At 42.2% G+C, this 19,549-nt stretch overlaps 1 protein-coding gene across 3 annotated transcripts in view; it reads right to left on the reverse strand.

The window, feature by feature from the left end:
• Window positions 1–19,549, reverse strand: part of CCNY (cyclin Y) — a 210,248-nt gene that overhangs the window by 21,396 nt on the left and 169,303 nt on the right. For all 3 annotated transcript variants that reach the window (XM_039527901.1, XM_039527903.1, XM_039527902.1), the window contains exons 6-7: window positions 18,714–18,771; window positions 18,488–18,607 (exon numbers count right to left, since the gene is read on the reverse strand). In XM_039527901.1, coding sequence (XP_039383835.1) covers window positions 18,488–18,607; window positions 18,714–18,771 — 178 coding nt within the window. The remainder of the gene's footprint in view (window positions 1–18,487; window positions 18,608–18,713; window positions 18,772–19,549) is intronic.

The raw sequence follows: 19,549 nt of genomic DNA on the forward strand, positions 1-19,549 counted from the left end.
AGAGGACTGATCTGAATGTTGAAGAGGAATAATTTAAACACTCCAGGGCCCACCAATATGACTATCAACCTGCTAAAACCAACCTCCAGTGATGGCATCTCTGAAAAGGTGGTGAAAAATATTTCACATGTAGCCAGAGCCCAAACCGTTCAATGGTGACAATTTAAACTCAATCTGCCACTTCATGAACTGACAGTGTAAAGAGTGTTACACAACTGCAGTTGTTCACAATGCAGACTGCAAATCTGCTTACAGGTTTGAACAAGCCACAACCAATAGGAATGTCCTGTTGTGAACAGGGTTAAACAGGAGACTAAATTTCAGGAAAATACAAGTAACGCATTAGGACAAAAATAATCCAAAAACATGGACAGATATTCAGTGGGAGGGAGAAACGTATGGAAACTGTAATGCCAAAGGGACCTAGAGCCAAACTCAGCTGTGTTGCAAAATGGGGCAACTCCACTAAAGTTACTGGAGTTACACTTGCTCTATGTCAGCACTGAATTTGATCCCCACCGTGATGGTGAACAGTATATTAGAGACGGCAGGAAATTCAATTAATACCATTTTGAGCTTCATATAGAGAGTCATATCATATCACATCTAACAGGGAGGTAACAGTCCCTCTCTATACAGCTCTAGTTTGATCACAACCGCGATACTGTATTCAGTTCTGGGCAGAAGCAGAAAAGCACCGACAAACTGGAGGGAATTGAGAGAAGAGCAAGGAAAATGACAGAGTTGTAAGTAGGCATTTTAGCGCCCTGGACGAGCAAGCATATTTGAGCCCCCTACCGTTAGTTTTTAGATGATCTGAGTTAAGATATTACAGAGGAATGATAATGATTTTTGTAGTGAGATGAGGCCCTGAAACATAAACCCTTGGTATCAGAGGCCCGGTCTGAGGCCTGAACTAAAGTAATGGTCAAGACTTTGCTAACATAAAGCAAAGTTAAGCTGTGAGCCAGAGGCAGGCCCTGCTCACAAAAGTTGGCAAGAAGAAGGCTGCTAGTTGCACATATACACATATCTGAAGGGTATCAAGTACTAATAGGACAAACATTGCCAGGATGGCACCAGAACATACTGGTATGAATACATTCCACAGAGATCATAGAATCATAGAATATTAAGGTGGAAGAGACCTCCTGAGATCATCTAGTCCAATCCCCTACTCAAAGCAGGACCAACACCAACTAAATCATCTGAGCCGGGCCTTAAAAACCTCTAAGGATGGAGATTCCACCACCTCCCTGGGTAACCCATTCCAGTGCTTCACCACCCTCCTAGTGAAATAGTGTTTCCTAATAGCCAACCTAGACCTCCCCACAATGCAACTTGAGACCATTGCTTCTTATTCTGTCATCTGCCACCACTGAGAACAGCTGAGCTCCATCCTCTTTGGAACCCCCCCTTCAGGTTATTGAAGGCTATCATCATATCCCCCCTCACTCTTCTCTTCTGAAGACTAAACTCCAGTTCCCTCAGCCTCTCCTCGTAAGTCATGTGCCCCAGCCCCCTAATAATTTTCGTTGCCCTCTGCTGGACTCTCGCCAATTTGTCCACATCCCTTCTGTAGTGGGGGGACCAAAAGTGGAATCAATACTCCAGGTGTGAACATAAGAATGGCTGTACTGGGTCAGATCAAAGGTCCATCTAGCCCAGTATCCTGTCTACCGACAGTGGCCAAGACCAGGTGCTCCAGAGGGAATGAACCTAACAGGTAACGATCAAGTGATCTCTCCTGCCATCCATCTCCACCCTCTGCTAAACAGAGGCTAGGGCCTCCCCAGTGCCGAATAGGGGGAATAATCAATTCCCTTGATTTCCTGGAAATGCTCCTACTAATACAGCTTAAGATGCCATTAGCCTTCTTGGCAACAAGGGCACACTGATGACTCATATCCAGCTTCTCATCCACTGTAATCCCCAGGTTCTTTTCTGCAGAACTGCTGCTTAGTCAGTCGGTCCCCAGCCTGTAGCGGTGCATGGGATTCTTCCTTCCTAAGTGCAGAACTCTTGTTGAACCTCATAAGATTTCTTTTGGCTCAATCCTCCAATTTGTCTAGGAGATAATGAGGAACAGGCCATCCCATCCTAAAAGACAGGGTCAAAAGGATAATATGATGGATAGACTTGCTGGTTCGAACCAACATGTACCAGGAGAGAGGCAGCACCCCAACATTCAGAGGAGCTGTACCTCAATGCATCAGAAGTATTGTGTAACTTGCTTATACCTGTGTGTAAGAATGGATCCCTGAGTGGATGTCTTTGTCCAGCCTAGGGGGCAGTGGAGAGTCCCGCCTCTGACTGAGCTGTGTCCACTGTCAGGGGGCACATATTTGTATTAAGTCTGGTAGAGTCTGCAGGAAACTATTACTATGCTTTGTTTGACAATAAACCTGGCCGCGTGCCTTCGTACCTTATCGGAGTCTGTGGTCATTGGGGGTTCTCTTGGGGTCTGCTGTGTCAGCGATCTGCGCAGAGCCGGGGCAGCACGCAGAGGGAACACACGCACACTGTTATCAACATTGGACAGAGCAGAGCACCACACTGGGGATGTCTGATGACAAATTTATTTTTGCGTATTGGTACAGTACATAGACATCCCTATAGGATCTTCCTACATAACCTTTAAATAGACTCACTGATAGTTACTGAAAAAACCATGGATTGAAGATAATTGTAACATAAATATGGATATTGCAATGACTTAATGACACGAAATATTCAGAAAGACATAAAATTATATTTCTGTTTATAGAAAGGTGATACTGGTGGTTTTCCATCACCCCACAGTGAGACTGTGGCTAGAACAAACAGCCACCTCTCTCGATGACACATAGGAGAACAAGAGGGACTCAAGAGTAAACAAAGAATGAATTTACCTCAGAGGTGGATTATCTAGCAACTGAATTACCAACATAGCATCTGACTCTCTATAAGAAGCCACCATTTCTCTGGGCTTTATATGAGGGAGACAGCCATTTTGGGGGTTGGGAAAGTTGTAATATTTGTAATATTATCGCTTCTTGGTACAATATTTATGGTTGGCTTATACCTGATCATTTCTCCTTCTGAATCTTGCCAAGCAAATTGCGATTATGCCCCTTTAAAGGTGAAGGACTCTAGCAGCATGGCTTGTTTGTGTAAGGCCAGTTGGGAAGTATCATTCAGTCGGGGAAGCATGTTGTGACAGCTGATAAGAGCCATGACACAGCCTGCATCTTGACAGGGAGTTAGACTAGATGACCCTTGCAGTCCCTTCTAACCCTATGGTTCTATGACATTTGACTTCTGGCCAGGTGAGGCCCCTCTCACCTAAATGTGGTGACAGAAGAAAGTATGTGGCTGTGGTGATTGTGAAATCAGATTATGCTGTGCTTCAGTGAGAGAAATGCCAGTGCCAGGGTAATAGCGGCTAGATGGACACATCACCGAGGTGATGGCCCCAGTGTCGTAGAGACGGCTGTCAGGAACAGACTGGCTGGGTCACAGCCTAGAATGCTAAAAGCACAGGTCACAGTGGACATACTTCTCTTCGCCAGTGCATATCTTACCATCAGCCCCATTCCAGATCATTGCCCAATACGGATTTCTCTACTGGACACTTCACCTGTATTGCAGATGTCCTGTATTTTTCATCTGTCACGGCACAACTGAAAATTGTCCCTAGCCCAGAATTAGAGGCATTTTAAAAGAAAACCCAAAGGGGTGTTCAGCAACCTGGGCCAGTCTGCCCTGAAGGTGTCAGTTCCCTGATGCGTGAGTGCACCTTGCTGGCCAGTGAATGGAACATTATAACAATGGATCAGAGGGAGGCTCCTTATTTTGTTCTCTGTTATAACCATGAATCAAGCTGGGGCTGCAACAAGGCAGGATAGGTCACAATAACAGGAAAACACAGCTAAAGGAGGGAGCAGGGTGTGTTTTACCTACTCTGAGTGTCGACTAAAAACTTAAGGCATGTTTCACTTGTGCAGTGTTTACTTTCTTTGTTTCTACTGTTGCTTCCCATAACTGTAAATCACAAGCAGCCCAGGACATCTCCATTTTTCTTGTCTGAACACTTCCTCCTCAGCATGGAAGCCCCTCTGCCCACACCCTATTTTTGTAAACAGGGCAGGTGGATCATCCCATCCCGGTAATTGTTCCCTCCTCTGCCGCTCCCTGCATCAGGGCTTTGCCCTCTGCCGCCATCTGGCAGTGCCTCAGCACTGGCCTGAACACTGGCTCTTACCTCCCTCCCCCAGTTTTACTCCTCAGACCCCTCCTGCCCCTGCCTCCAGCTGTTTGCTCCCCGGCCCTCTGTCAGTTTCCACCCCTTGCTCAGACCCTGCCCATCCCCCTCAATTTGCCCCCTTTAACCTTTTTGATCCTTAGTGAGGGCAGCAGCTTCAGCTAAGTAGGAGCCAAGCAGCACTCAGCGCCCTGAACACCTGCTGCCCTGCCACAGTCTTAGTCCTGGGAATCCTGCTCCCGCCGGGGTCACTGGGCCTGTGAACCTGCCAGAAACGTGGCCGGGGATGGGACTGACTGGAAAATGATCAGGGAGAGGGGAGGAAATATTAGAAGAGCTAAATATATATAGCTTGGCTCAAAGAAGATTAAGGACATGAGATACAGATATTTGAAGAGTGTAAACATCAAGAAGAAAGAAAAATTATTTAGGATATAGGGAATATAGACTAGAAACAACAGGCTAATGTAAATAAGAGCCCATTTAGGTTGGAGGGGTAATTCTCCTTAGGGAAGGAGGTGTGGCCAGCACCCTTTCCTGGGGCCCCGCAGCTTTAGAATCAAGTTAGGACTCCAGAGAACACTATTTTATTCTTATACTATCCTCATCACCATAGTATTCAAGCACCGTCTAGTAGCCCATTAAGCAATCTGTCCTGTTTGGTTGGTTCTCTCTCTCATCCTCTCTCCAATAGGAGAGCTGTGTGTGCAGCTCAGAGCTCTGTTTTGGTGGTTTTTTTTTTTTTTAAATGTACATGCTATTATGCACTTACATTAGAGAAGGCAGGTCTAAGAAGTGTGTCTGGCACTTGGAAGGTTTCTAATGGTCCTTCCAGTCTCAGACCAGTTCCCAAGAAATCTCTGTCTCCTGCACAGATGAGCTTTACCCTTTAGAGAGTTAAATTGTGCCAGTGGAACGGAATTGTTGGCTACCGTCTTCATCCCAGTGCTTCAGGTCATCTCTGAGGTATGCTGGGCCCAGACCATGAAGCACCTTGAAACTAAGGATTGAGACTTTGAACTTGACTCAATATTGTACAGGAAGTCAGAGTAGAAATTAGAGAATGGGTCTGATGTGCTCGTGGTAGCCTGTGTAGCTGAGGAGACATGTTCTGGCTAGTGGAAGCTCCTGGGGAGAGATGCTAAATCAGCACCAACTTTTAGAGCTGTTCCAGCTGGCTCTGGGCCCATTTACAGAGCAAGGCTTTTGGGTGATTATCACCGTTTTAAGCAGATTCACTGGCAGCATGGGACCAAAACTTGGCTTTCGCTGGCACAGGCCAGGAAATGGCTCTGGGCTCAAGAAAAAAAAAAGCTAGGTATTTACTCATGTAATTCCCATTAGTATTCATGTAATTTGTGCAACTAAGTCTCTGCACATTTAGCACTCTGGTAAACACAGATCTTCTCACTAATTTCAATACAATTTTTGTATCAGATAGACCTAAGATTTATTGTGCTCTTATAATGTCATTGCTAAACTCATTATGTTCTAGTTGTCCTTCTTTCTTAACATACAAAAATAATATACCCTCTGTATTTTCCTGTTTTTAGGATCAGTTGCTATAAAGGTGACTAATAACCTGAATTTAAAAAGTTCATCTTAGGGAAGTATGTTATAAAATGTACTAATACTGGAGGAAATGAATCTGTACCTGAAAGAATCAGGAGAAGCAATCTGCCATCTTTATTGAAGACTCATCTCCACGTGACTATCTCAGTAGATTTTTCTGTTACAGAACCATAAGTAATACAATATAATTACTATGTATGGTGTCCAGAAGCCATGAGTTAAATGCCATGAATTACCTTCACCCACTTAAAATAGTTTGATCCATCTTTAGAAATAGCCTTAACAGATCGCAGACATTCTGGAATAGCACTTGATTTCCATGTAATTGATCCCTAGAGACTCATCTTTCTGACACTAGGTTTATGCAGATGAAAGTCCACCATGCTTCCCTAGCTAAACATTCACAGAGCTAGATTCTAAAAACTAAAAGCACTTACCTACCCCAGTTCACTTCCCCATTCCTCTCAGTATTTCCAGAACCTCCAAAACCCATCTTTACCCAATGGTAATCATCACTAGTGTGGCTGTAAGACTCCAACAAGCATGATTATGGAGTCTACAGTTTGGCTCTCAGATTGATTGGCAACAAGACTGCCGTATAGTGAGCTCAGTTCTTATTTAAACAAACATCATAGGATAGAAAATGTTGGTGGCCCTTGGCCAAAGAAGATGCAACTTTGTTTTTATTATCTGAGACTGCAAAACAGGTCGGACCCCCGCCACACACACATACTATTTTTCCTTTAAACACTAACTGCACTTCAATCCTCAAAAGAAACCTTGTTTACATATTTTAGTTACTTGAACGCTCTGCTCTGCTGTGGAAAATCTTAAGTAATGCTCATTTTAAAAACAAAATCTTATTTTGAAATGTGCCGTGCCCTCAAATTCCAGAAGCACTGGTCCTTATAGTAAAACAAACAAAAACAAAAACTTTCTTGATATATATGCCACCTAAGCTGGCCTTATCTGCATGTCTGTATTACATTTGTCCATTCATAATGTCAAGCCGCAGCCTCATACAACAGATTTTCCTGTAGAAAACTTGGCATCTTTGCATTTCACTGTAACCACAAATCAAATTCTTGGGTGTATCATGTAAGCAAACTTTGGGCATTTTTAATAATACAAACATAAAACAGAATTAAAGCTAAAATCTCAGTCAGAATAGTAACAATTATGGCTTTTTCTTGGCCATTTCACAGACTTTCACCAAATATCTGATTGGAGGTTACACTCAGGACATTAGCAGCCTAATATTTTAGCCATAAATTAAACTGCTTAGATAATTTTTCCTTGCTGCGAATATCTTTCTGGTGACACACTAATAGTTGAATAATGTTTATTACATACTTCATAGCCCACCAACAGGATGCAAGACTTTTTGAAGGAAGAGAAGACTGGAACTGAGATGGTATTGATTTGTTTGCTTTGAATAAGAGCTAGGAAAAATTCAGAATTGCCATCCCATGGGAAATTCCAATATTTCAAATTTTGTTTTCCTCCCAAATTGGGACAAAACGTTGAATACCAAAATTTTTGTTCAAAGAAATATTGAAAAAAACCAAAACATTCTATTCAGGAATATAAAAACATTTCATCTCAACTTTTTCTGGTCCAAACAAAACATTTAGATATTCCCAAATCAAAATGTGTATTTTTGGCTTATTGAACTGACCTCAAACACTTCGTTTTTAGTCAGTTCAGCATTTAACTGCACTTCCCCCAGTATGAGCAACTGCCTCATAGGAGTTACGGTTCGAGACCTTAATATTCAATTCCCCTTTACAGGCCAGGCTTCCTGGCCAGACTACATCTCCCATGATGCACTTGTACTCCCGTGACTTCCATGATACACCACACGGACTCCCAGAGGAGAGGCTATGTTGTATTAAGGGAGATGTAGTCCTCAAGGGAAGCCAGCCCATAGGAGAGAAAGGAGTCTGAACTACAAGTCCCATCAGCAATGCATCACAGTGGGAAAATGCAGCTTAATGTTAAACTGACTCAAAATAAAACCTTTTTAGGTAATTTCAAACAAACCAAAATATTCCAATTCAGGTTGAACTGACCCAAAATGAAGTATTTCATTTTTATTTTTCCCAATGGAAAACCAAATTTTTTTGTTGTTGTTGAAAAATTGAAATGTTCCTAATGAAAATGTTGATTTTGAAGAAACTTTATTTTCTGTTCCCAACCAGCTCTACTTGTAATGGCTGTTTTTATCTTCAGACAAAATGGAGGCTACGTAGGGAGCACTGAAAATAAATAACTTGAAATTGCCATCTCTATTGCAACACTGGCAAGATTCAGACAAGTTGTTTGTGTGGCAGATTAGATGTTTCAGTAACAGAGCAGCTGTAAGAAAACAGGAGTAATTTGGTATACTTTTCCTGTTCTGCAAAATGCAAGAACTCTGTTGACCTGCACAGTTCTGCACTGAAAGCATTTAATTTTGCAATAAGCTTCACAAAAGGCCCAAACCTGTGAAGTACTGAACACCTTCTGAAGTCAACAAGAACTGAAGGAACTTGTAGGCTCAGGCCATTGAAAACCGTTCAATACTGGGTGCCTAAAATTTAGGCACCTAAATGATTCAGTGGCCAATTTACAGTGGCGATGAGTACTACCTGCTGTAGTTCCTCTGGGGGGGAAGGAAAAAAAAAAAGTTAAGCCGCTTTTACTCAGATGCCTAAATATACATCTAGGTGCCCAAGTTAAAATATGTTCATCTAAGAACTTTAGAAATCCCAGTCCACTTAAACAAGAGCCCAGTGGAGCAATGAAGTGGTAATGGTAGAGATTAATTATGTCAAAATCAAATTTATTGCGGATTCGGGTGCAGTGAAAACTAGAAATTGTGAAAACTGTAGCAGAGGTACTTTTTTAGACTAGATGATATCTTTTCTGAAAGAGAAATGTGGGGTCAATTAAAGGGTAGATTCAGCATGCCCATTACATCATCCAATCCACGTAAACTACTCAGAAAGGGTAGGAGGGGGTGGTATGATGGGATAGTCTACTTTTGGCAATTAATGAAAGATCAATTGCCAAATTATCAGCAATTGCCAAATTATCAGCAAATTATCAATTGCCAAATTATAAAAAGTGGAAGTCAAATCCTAGTGAGGCAAATAGAAAGGAGCACAAACACTGGCAACTTAAGTGCAAGAGTGTAATAAGAAAAGCCAAAGAGGAGTTTGAAGAACGGCTAGCCAAAAACTCCAAAGGTAATAACAAAATGTTTTTTAAGTACATCAGAAGCAGGAAGCCTGCTAAACAACCAGTGGGGCCCCTTGACAATGAAAATAAAAAAGGAGCGCTTAAAGATGATAAAGTCATTGCGGAGAAACTAAATGGATTCTTTGCTTCAGTCTTCACGGCTGAGGATGTTAGGGAGATTCCCAAACCTGAGCTGGCTTTTGTAGGTGACAAATCTGAGGAACTGTCACAGATTGAAGTATCACTAGAGGAGGTTTTGGAATTAATTGATAAACTCAACATTAACAAGTCACCAGGACCAGATGGCATTCACCCAAGAGTTCTGAAATAACTCAAATGTGAAGTTGCGGAACTATTAACTAAGGTTTGTAACCTGTCCTTTAAATCGGCTTCGGTACCCAATGACTGGAAGTTAGCTAATGTAACGCCAATATTTAAAAAGGGCTCTAGGGGTGATCCCGGCAATTACAGACCGGTAAGTCTAACGTCGGTACCGGGCAAATTAGTTGAAACAATAGTAAAGAATAAAATTGTCAGACACAGAGAAAAACAAACTCTTGAGCAATAGTCAACATGGTTTCTGTAAAGGGAAATAGTGTCTTACTAATCTATTAGAGTTCTTTGAAGGGGTCAACAAACATGTGGACAAGGGGGATCCGGTGGACATAGTGTACTTAGATTTCCAGAAAGCCTTTGACAAGGTCCCTCACCAAAGGCTCTTACATAAATTAAGCTGTCATGGGATAAAAGGAAAGGTCCTTTCATGGATTGAGAACTGGTTAAAGGACAGGGAACAAAGGGTAGGAATTAATGGTAAATTCTCAGAATGGAGAGGGGTAACTAGTGGTGTTCCCCAAGGGTCAGTCCTAGGACCAATCCTATTCAATTTATTCATAAATGATCTGGAGAAAGGGGTAAACAGTGAGGTGGCAAAGTTTGCAGATGATACTAAACTGCTAAAGATAGTTAAGACCAAAGCAGATTGTGAAGAACTTCAAAAAGATCTCACAAAACTAAGTGATTGGGCAACAAAATGGCAAATGAAATTTAATGTGGATAAATGTAAAGTAATGCACATTGGAAAAAATAACCCCAACTATACATACAACATGATAGGGGCTAATTTAGCTACAACGAGTCAGGAAAAAGATCTTGGAGTTATCGTGGATAGTTCTCTGAAGATGTCCACGCAGTGTGCAGAGGCGGTCAAAAAAGCAAACAGGATGTTAGGAATCATTAAAAAGGGGATAGAGAATAAGACTGAGAATATATTATTGCCCTTATATAAATCCATGGTACGCCCACATCTCGAATACTGTGTACAGATGTGGTCTCCTCACCTCAAAAAAGATATTCTAGCACTAGAAAAGGTTCAGAAAAGGGCAACTAAAATGATTAGGGGTTTAGAGAGGGTCCCATATGAGGAAAGATTAAAGAGGCTAGGACTCTTCAGTTTGGAAAAGAGAAGACTAAGGGGGGACATGATAGAGGTATATAAAATCATGAGTGATGTTGAGAAAGTGGATAAGGAAAAGTTATTTACTTATTCCCATAATACAAGAACTAGGGGTCACCAAATGACATTAATAGGCAGCAGGTTTAAAAAAAATAAAAGGAAGTTCTTCATCACGCAGCGCACAGTCAACTTGTGGAACTCCCTACCTGAGGAGGTTGTGAAAGCTAGGACTATAACAATGTTTAAAAGGGGACTGGATAAATTCATGGTGGCTAAGTCCATAAATGGCTATTAGCCAGGATGGGTAAGAATGGTGTCCCTAGCCTCTGTTCGTCAGAGGATGGAGATGGATGGCAGGAGAGAGATCACTTGATCATTGCCTGTTAGGTTCACTCCCTCAGGGGCACCTGGCATTGGCCACTGTCGGTAGACAGATACTGGGCTAGATGGACCTTTGGTCTGACCCGGTACGGTCTTTCTTATGTTCTTAATGAAAGATCAATTGCCAAATTATCAGCAGGTAAGTATGCCCAGTGGTCTGGGATGGGATGGGATCTGAGTTACTACAGAGAATTCTTTCCTGGGTGCTGGCTGGTGAGTCTTGCCCACATGCTCAGGATTTAACTGATCGCCATATTTGGGGTCGGGAAGGAATTTTCCTTCAGGGCAGATTGGCAAAGGCTCTGGAGGTTTTTCGCATTCCTCTGCAGCATGGGGCACGGGTCACTTGCTGGAGGATTCTGTGCAGCTTGAGGTCTTCAAATCATAATTTGAAGACTTCAATAACTCAGACATAGGTTAGGGGTTTGTTATAGAAGTGGATGGGTGAGATTGTATGGCCTGCATTGTGCAGGAGGTCAGACTAGATGATCATAATGGTCCCTTCTGACCTTAAAGTCTATGAGTCTATGAGACGGGGGACAAATCTGCTTACTTTGCTTAAAATTCACTATCCAGTCAAAATGGCTAGTTACATGTGAAGAGTTTATACAACAGTGACTATCACTGGGAAAACAAGATCCCTGATTAACTAGCTCACCTTAAAAAGATAACAGAGTAGCAGATGTGCAGAATTAATAACTACATATTTCTAATACAAAAGTCACTTGTTAGTCATACTTGAATGTTTTTGGAGAGAGAGAGAAAGCACAATGGCGCAAGTAGGCAGTCAACCTATGGCTAACTGAGCTGATGGAAATCACCTGGCATTATCAGAATGTTATAAAATTTTCAGACAAAATACCAGCAGTAGGAGCAAGGCCTTTGCCAAACATACCTTCATTTCTCATCAGCCAACAATCAACCAAGAAGGAAAAATGAAGGACTTTTTAGCATCATAAAGTAGAAATAGAGCCTCTTCTTATGTTTTTTTCAGTGCTGTGGGTCAGATTCTGATTTGAATTTTACCATTGAAACGTCATTGATTTCAGTGGAATCACTGGATTTACACTGGTGTACCTGACAAGAGAGTCCAGCCTATACTGTTTAAGGTTCCAATCCTGCAGCTGGTAGTGTGCAGTTGTACCTGTATGGACCCGAATCCGCTGCAGTAGCGGTCCCTGTGAGCACAGTAATCTGCCCACACACTATCAGTTGTGAGACGTGGGCCTAAATGTTGTTATCCCCCACATACCACGTGAAGGCAGAGTTTCCATTCCTATGCACATCAACGAAGTAAAAAGGAATAAATACATCTTTTTCTTCACAAGCATAAGAGTTTGGTTCATCCCAATGTCTGAAACTGAAAAGGGATTTGCACGGAAAGATTATTGTATGTACTGGTGCTAAGGTAACTTTTGCTAGGCACTGAAAGACACTTATGGGCTCGAATCCAACCACTGAACTGCCATATGCTTCTGTTCCGAGAGATTAGCCAGCTCCCTGCTGACTCTGTCCAAAAACCACTTAATGCTTTGCACTTGCTCAGCTGGGCACCTAACATGTTCCAGACAGGCCTGGTGCCATGCGTTTTATAGAAGCTTGTCCAATTTTGAAAAAAAAAAAAGAGACCAAATGTGAAAAGTAATGAAGTATTTAGCTGCAAAAATCTCTGAAAAAGGTAGCCAAACATCATCATCATAAGCATAAATAATAAATAATAATAGTTTTTAACACAAACCAGATATTTAACATCAAACCTTAGGTGAATCAGGAGAAACTCAAGTGTTCCTAACCTCTGATTTTAGCACAAAATTTCATCCAGTTTCTCTTGGAAAGAAAGATGCAGCTAAAAGACATCAGACTATTCTATGATATTTATTTTCCATTCTCCTTGTGACATTGGGCCTCACTGTTCCTTCCTAACACAGCCAGGATTCCCACTGACTTAAGTGGAAGTTCTGGGTTCACAACGAATGGAAGATCAAGATCATTAAATCAAAAGTCTAAAAATAAAACCGCATTCCCTGAGTGAATTTGTCCTTTTACCTTTGGGGGAAAAAACAGATTCCCCCCCCATTCTCTTAAATATTTCTACTGAAGCAGAAGTCACAGTTCCATGTTGTTTTCTTGTGTAATTATGCACCATCACAGATACTACTAGTAGGAAAGTGAAAAGCTCCAAAGAAAAGCACTTGTAGTCATTACTGCAGAATTACCGCAGATCAGCGGGTTTTGGTTTGTTTGTTTTTCTTAAATCACCACCAGGTATGTGATATTGTATGGAAGATACAAAACTGAGCCCAACAGGAGTTTTTTGACTTTGTCTCACTGGCCCCCCTCCCCAAAAAAGGGAGGTAGTGATTTTAAATTTCCTAGACAGTGAATTTAGGATTGATATATAATATGGAGCAGATTTTATGTCAGATGCTAACCTTATGCTGCCACATGAATCTTTGGACACAATAGGATATCAAAATTAAACAAAAGATAAAGAATAGCATTGGGGCAATTTACTTTTCTTTTTTAAATGACAAGATTTTATTAAATAAGCATCCAGGACAGCGTTTATAAGATTGTCACTAGCAAGAGGAATGGTGGCCAGCACGTGAAAGGGTTTTCATATCTTGAGCTTGTCAGATATTCAATAGGGCTGTGACAGCTGTAGAATTCATGTCACTAGGAGAGATTAAGGAGTATGGTGGAGTGACATATTTCACTAACTGAGTGCCCATTCCTCCCCTTCCTCTTACATCAGCTACCTCCTTCGCGAGTCAAAATGGGTTGTCACACTATGGCTAATGGGGCTTCCTGTTCCATAAAGGACACCTTTCTATTCTCAAGAAAATCCACTCCTATCTGGTAAAAATGGTTTGCAGACACCCAGCAAAATCAATAACCAGAAAGAAAAATAGACTTCTCCTCCATACGTCAATTTAGCAAGTCAAACGCATGTATTTAGATTAAACAAATTTTCACTAGCAGTTAAAAGTCAGAATACTCACTGTAAATACAACCAATACCTGTAAAGGGAGGGCAAGTTTTTTTTCTCTACACATGTGTACACACACACACACACACACACGAGTCCCTATAATTATAATGAAACTGTCTTGCAGGAATACCTGATAGAGAGAGACACTAAAGCACTAAGCATTAGACTCTTCTTATGAGGAAATACTGCAGGTGGGATGAACTTTCTCTTTACAGTTCTGCAGTGCTCTATTTATTCTATTGTTGGAAACCTGACTGTTTCCAGGATAAAGAGAACATGAGAACATTTGGTTGGATTCGTTAAATCCATATATTTCATATGGCAAATGTTGACTCTCTTATGTAATTACAACACTCTCATCACTGTGGCATACTGTGGAGATGAACGTGGTACAAAACGCTGAATCTGATCTACACCAACAAATATCTTTTTGTATCTACATTCATCTAAATTTAAAAAAATAATTTTGGCTCTCTTAGGTACTCATCTGGCCCCTTTTATCATATTATCTGAGCATCTCACAATCATTTATGTATTTATTCTCACTGCAGCCCCGAGAGGCAGAGAAGTACTATCACCACCATTTTACAGATAGGGAACTGAGGCACAGAGAAAGTAAGTGATTTGCCCAAGGTGACACAGGAAGTCTATGGTAGAGCACAGAACTGATGTCCAATGGACCATCCTTCCGCCCCAATTCTAGCGATCAGAATGCTTCTGTGTTTGTAGGACAAAGTGACAACATATAACTAGTGAAGACACCGATATAGTGTCCCATTTTTCTTGAGATATGGATAATATTAATACTGAGCACTTATACTGAGCTAGCCAATTAAACAGTGACCCTACTAGATCGTGCCACTACCACCCAACCAGCAACATAGAACCTTGAGAGCAATGTTGCTTGGTGGAAAATGATGACATTCTCTCAGTTTCATCAAGGATGGAAGTACCTCCTAGAGAGGGAAGAGAACATATACCCAATACTCCTTCCATAAAGCCAGGTCACAGCTTGAGCACAAGCCAGCTATTCGCCAAGAAAAAAATGTTATTTAAAAGAGTTTTAATCAGCAATAAAATTCATTCTTTCAATTACTGTAGTTTCTGTGGTGTTATTTAATGCAACTTAGTATTTTAATTGTCTCAACCTCAGATATTAATTTCCTCACCTATCAGTACAAGAAATCTCTTTGCAGCTTTGAAGGGCTTTGTGGAAATTAAATCTTTTTGTTTAATTATAAGTTGGTTTTGCTGTAATATTAAAGGCTTTAATTAAAATGTTTTAATTAAGCACGGAGAGCAGGGGTGGGCAAACTATGGCCTGGGGGCTGCATCCGGCCCTTCAGACATTTTAATCCGGCTCTTGAGCATCCACCGGGGGAGCAGGGTCCAGGACTTGCCCTGCTCCAGCGCTCCAGATGGGGAGTGGGGTCGGGGGCTTGCCCCGCTCCACACAGCTCCTGGAAGCAGCGGCATGTCCCACATCTGGCTCCTGCACGTAGGGGCAGTCAAGGGGCTCCACATGCAGCTCCCGCCCCAAGTGCTGCTCCTGCAGCTCCCATTGCCCAGGAACCATGGCCAATGGGAGCTGCAGGGGCAGCACCTGTGGACAGGGCAGCATGCAGAGCTGCCTGGCCACACCTCCACATAGGAGCCGGGAGCTAGGGGGCCGGAAAGACATGCCGCTGCTTCTGGGAGCTGCTCGATGTAAGCACTGCCTGGAGCCTGCACCTCTGACCCCCTCCCATGCCCCAACCCCTTGCCCCAGCCTGATCCCCCTCCTGCCCTCCAAACCCCTTGGTCCCAGCTGGGAGCACCCTCCTACACCCCAACCCCTCATCTCGAGAGCCCGCACCCCCAGCCAGAGACCTCACCCCCCCCCACAACCCAAACCCGTGCCCCAGCCCGGAGCCCATTCTCACACACTGAACTCCTCATTTCTGGACCCATCACAGAGCCCACACCCCAAGCAGGAGCCCTTACCCCTGTCCTGCACCCCAATCTCATGAGCATTCATGGCCTGCCATACAATTTCCATACCCAGCTGTGGCCCTTGGGCCAAAAAGTTTGCCCATCCCTGACTTGAAGCATTACAATGAGAGTTTTGTTTGTTTTCGTTCCCCCCACAGAAAGTAGCTTTTACAACACAGGCCAGGGGTTCATTTCACTTAGTTCTTTCTCCAGGTGTATAGACTACAATCTAACCCACCACTGCTGCTGTCCATGCTCCTCAGGCAGCATCGCCAGGGTATGCCTGCATGCCAAGGGGGAAGCAGTGCGGTCACCTCAAGACACCCAACATACTTTGATCTTTGTTAACGTTTGTTTTTAATAATCTATTGATATATTGAAGAGGGACTGTTAAAAACCCAATAACTCGAGTCTTTTACTTATGATGCATTGTGGTCCACTTTCCCAGAGATGTGCTGCCTGACTGCGGGAAAGCCTCCGAGAAGGAATGAGTGGCGGATGGCAGATCAGATTGCAGTCCAATGTGGGAACACACTACAATGAAACACAGGCTTGTGCAGGGGAGGCTGGACATCTCACCCCACAGTCAACATCTCAAAACTAAAGCACTTGACAGATTTTGGCTGAAGTTTGTAATGTGACAGCAAAGCCAACTTAGGAGGGTTTAAAAAAAAAAAAAAAAAAAAAAGGAAGAAGATTACTTTCCATGCAATCAGAGAGATCTGTTTCTAGGTCCCCACTGATGGCAATGGTGACATATGAGGAAATGGAAGTCAGAGGTGAAGGGAGGATATTTAACTAATGAATAACGTGGTATTAAAAACACTATTGCATCATACTTATAAAAGACATTTTATCCAAAGGTTTGGAAGCACGTTACAGAGGTGGGTATTATTATCCTCATATTTACAGACAGTGATACGGGAGCACTGGCAGATTAATGGTCTGATTTGGAAAAGTGCTGTGCATGTGTAGCTCCCGTTGAGTTCATTGGAAATTGCAGGTGCTTTGCACTTCAGAACATCAGGCCATGAATGTCTTGCCCAAACTCATACAACTAGTAAGTGGCACAGCCAGGAACAGAACCCAAGTCACTTGAGTTCAGGTCTCAGGTTCCAATCACTAGGGATGCTCGTTAATTAAGACAAAAGAATCATCAATAATTCAAACATTATATTTAACTGATGATCAAAATCAAATCAGTTAGCTGTGGGGTTTTATTTTTAATGATTTCTGTACAACAGGAATGGAGGACTGTATGTTCTCCGAAAATGTGACCACATTAACAAGATTCCTATGGAAACATGGAGTAGTGGTGTGACAGCCTGATGCAAACCATAGTCGCCACATTATTGCTTAATATATGCATAATAAAAGCCTGTCTTTTCAACTAGAATGAGGAATCTCTTCCACAACGGCTCACAGAATGTAAATTTGGATGACAGGAGTTCATGTAAGAGCGTTCCATTGTATTTGACAGTCAGCTCTTTAAATTTAGTCCTATTTCTTTATGAGACATAGCAATAAACTCAATGTATAAAACTATAGCGGCTGGGCCAAGCACTTGGCTAGCAGCACGCTCCAATACCCATGTCCAAGTCACATGTGCCCAGAACAGCAAGGGCTGTAGGGGGCGAACCTTGCACGACTCTCCCCATATTCACATCTCCTACTGACCAGCACAAATGGTGCTGACAGACGCTGGAGGGAGCCAAACGCACTGGCTATTCTCTATCAGAGGAAGGGAGGGCTTGAAGAGATGCAAAGCTATAAGGACTGTCAAAGAGGAAGAATGGGGTCAAACGTCAAGGCTCTGCCTCTCCAATTTCACCTCCTGTCCCCCCAAAATAAACCTGGTAAAAACTGCCCTACAAATGCACTCTGAAGAGGTGAAAATAACCAGCATGTTTGCTTTTTTAAACCCTAAGCCAAGAATGTAGCAAAAACTGTGCCTGAAACCTGAAGAGACTCACCAGGGTCAGTAGGATAGAAATTTCAGGCCAGATTCTCAGCTGGCAGAAATCAGACCACCTCCATTAGCCCATGAAGTCAATGGAGTTATGCCTATTTAAACCAGCTGCCGATCTGCCCCTTCATCTTTAGCACTCTATTTTTAGGTAGATAAACTTCATCCTTAGCTATTCAATTGTTCACTGATATGACATGCCCCTCAAAGACATGTACGCGACAAGTAAAAACAGCAGCCACCAATATGCTCCAGTCACTCATGCAGCCCTTGTGCATCCATAACTCTTACTAATGCCATTAAGCTACTGACAGTTGTCAAAGAGTCTTTGCTGGAAGCTATAATGACACACAGTAAACCTGACCAAAGTGAAATGATTTCAGTATCTAAAACTCCCGAAGACCTTTACCCCACCTGAGTATTATATTAGTGGCCTGTAATATTATCACGCTGTATGAGCCAGATGTAAATCTGACCGTGACACATGCTATACAGCCTCCTGTAAAACTTGAGTAATAACTTCAATAATTTAATTTATTCTCCAAGAAAATAACTCAAGTAACTTCCTTAGTCTCTACACAAAGTGTGATGAGAACCAACTCCTAACAATGTCCAGCTCTGTACAGCTGCACAGAAACAAGGGTGGATCTGTTGAATGATTGATGTCATTTCCCAGACACTTACCAGGGTGACAATGGCACATTCAGCAGTCAGTTGAGCAGCACTGAATAATGTCCGAACAAAGCGGTAAATCTGTTTCTGCTCTGGGTCGTGTTTGTCGTAGTCTGGGGGCACTTCGGATTTCTGGGGAAGAAATATTTTCAAACAGGTGACTGAATCAAAAACACAGGCACAGGGAAAGGCAGTGGACTTTGTCTCATGAAAGACAAGAAGAGGTAGATGAGTTTACCGAAAGGGGGTGAAGGTTTTCATCAAAAATATCTAAGAGCATCCTTCCGTCTGGGTCCCTGAAAAGAGAGAGAAACACTGCAATTTCACTGCCAGCATAAGACCGTGCATGCCTTTCACAAGCTAAATCAAGTCATCATGAATTGTAGCACTATTTGTGCTGGCCATCTTGGTTGTAAGATGGTTATACTTTGGTATTACAACCGAATCCCATTTACTGAAGAACAGCAAGAGACTAGATGTAACTCCACAGACATTAACAATATTTGATTTATTTAAGTTAAGAACTTTGTTTGTGTAATTTTGGAATAAATATTAATGATCAGAAAAGAGGTTGTACCAACAGCAGTAGTCAAAACTCAAGGCTTTGTTCCATGTGGCTTTCTAATTACAGTTTAACCTTTATTCGACGCATCCTTGCTATTCTGGTCATGGACTTCTCCTGAACAGAGACTGTTGAATGTACTTTCTATCTGTACTGAACTGTGTGTATTCAGGGAAGTTATAGCTTGGATATTCAGTGGGGATCTGAGATCACAAAATATATTTAACTGGTGCCATACTGGGGTGTACCAGCTTACTTTCACCTCTGCTCCTGGGAGTGAAGTATTTAATATCAAATCTGAAGTGTTTTGTTATTGTTTTGTTTTCTGAGCACCCAAAAGCATGTTAGGCACTTCACAAACAAGAGAGACACGGTCCCTGCTTCATAGAGCTAAAAATCTAAATATAATGAAAGATGCAACAGAGAACAACAAACAATGAAAAAAAGGAATTGGGGGAAGAAGGGATGACAATTACAACAATACAGTCAGAGTTTAGTTAACTATGGAAAAA

The sequence above is a fragment of the Mauremys reevesii genome, linkage group 2, assembly GCF_016161935.1.
Source record: "Mauremys reevesii isolate NIE-2019 linkage group 2, ASM1616193v1, whole genome shotgun sequence".
Taxonomy (NCBI): Eukaryota; Metazoa; Chordata; order Testudines; family Geoemydidae; genus Mauremys; species Mauremys reevesii.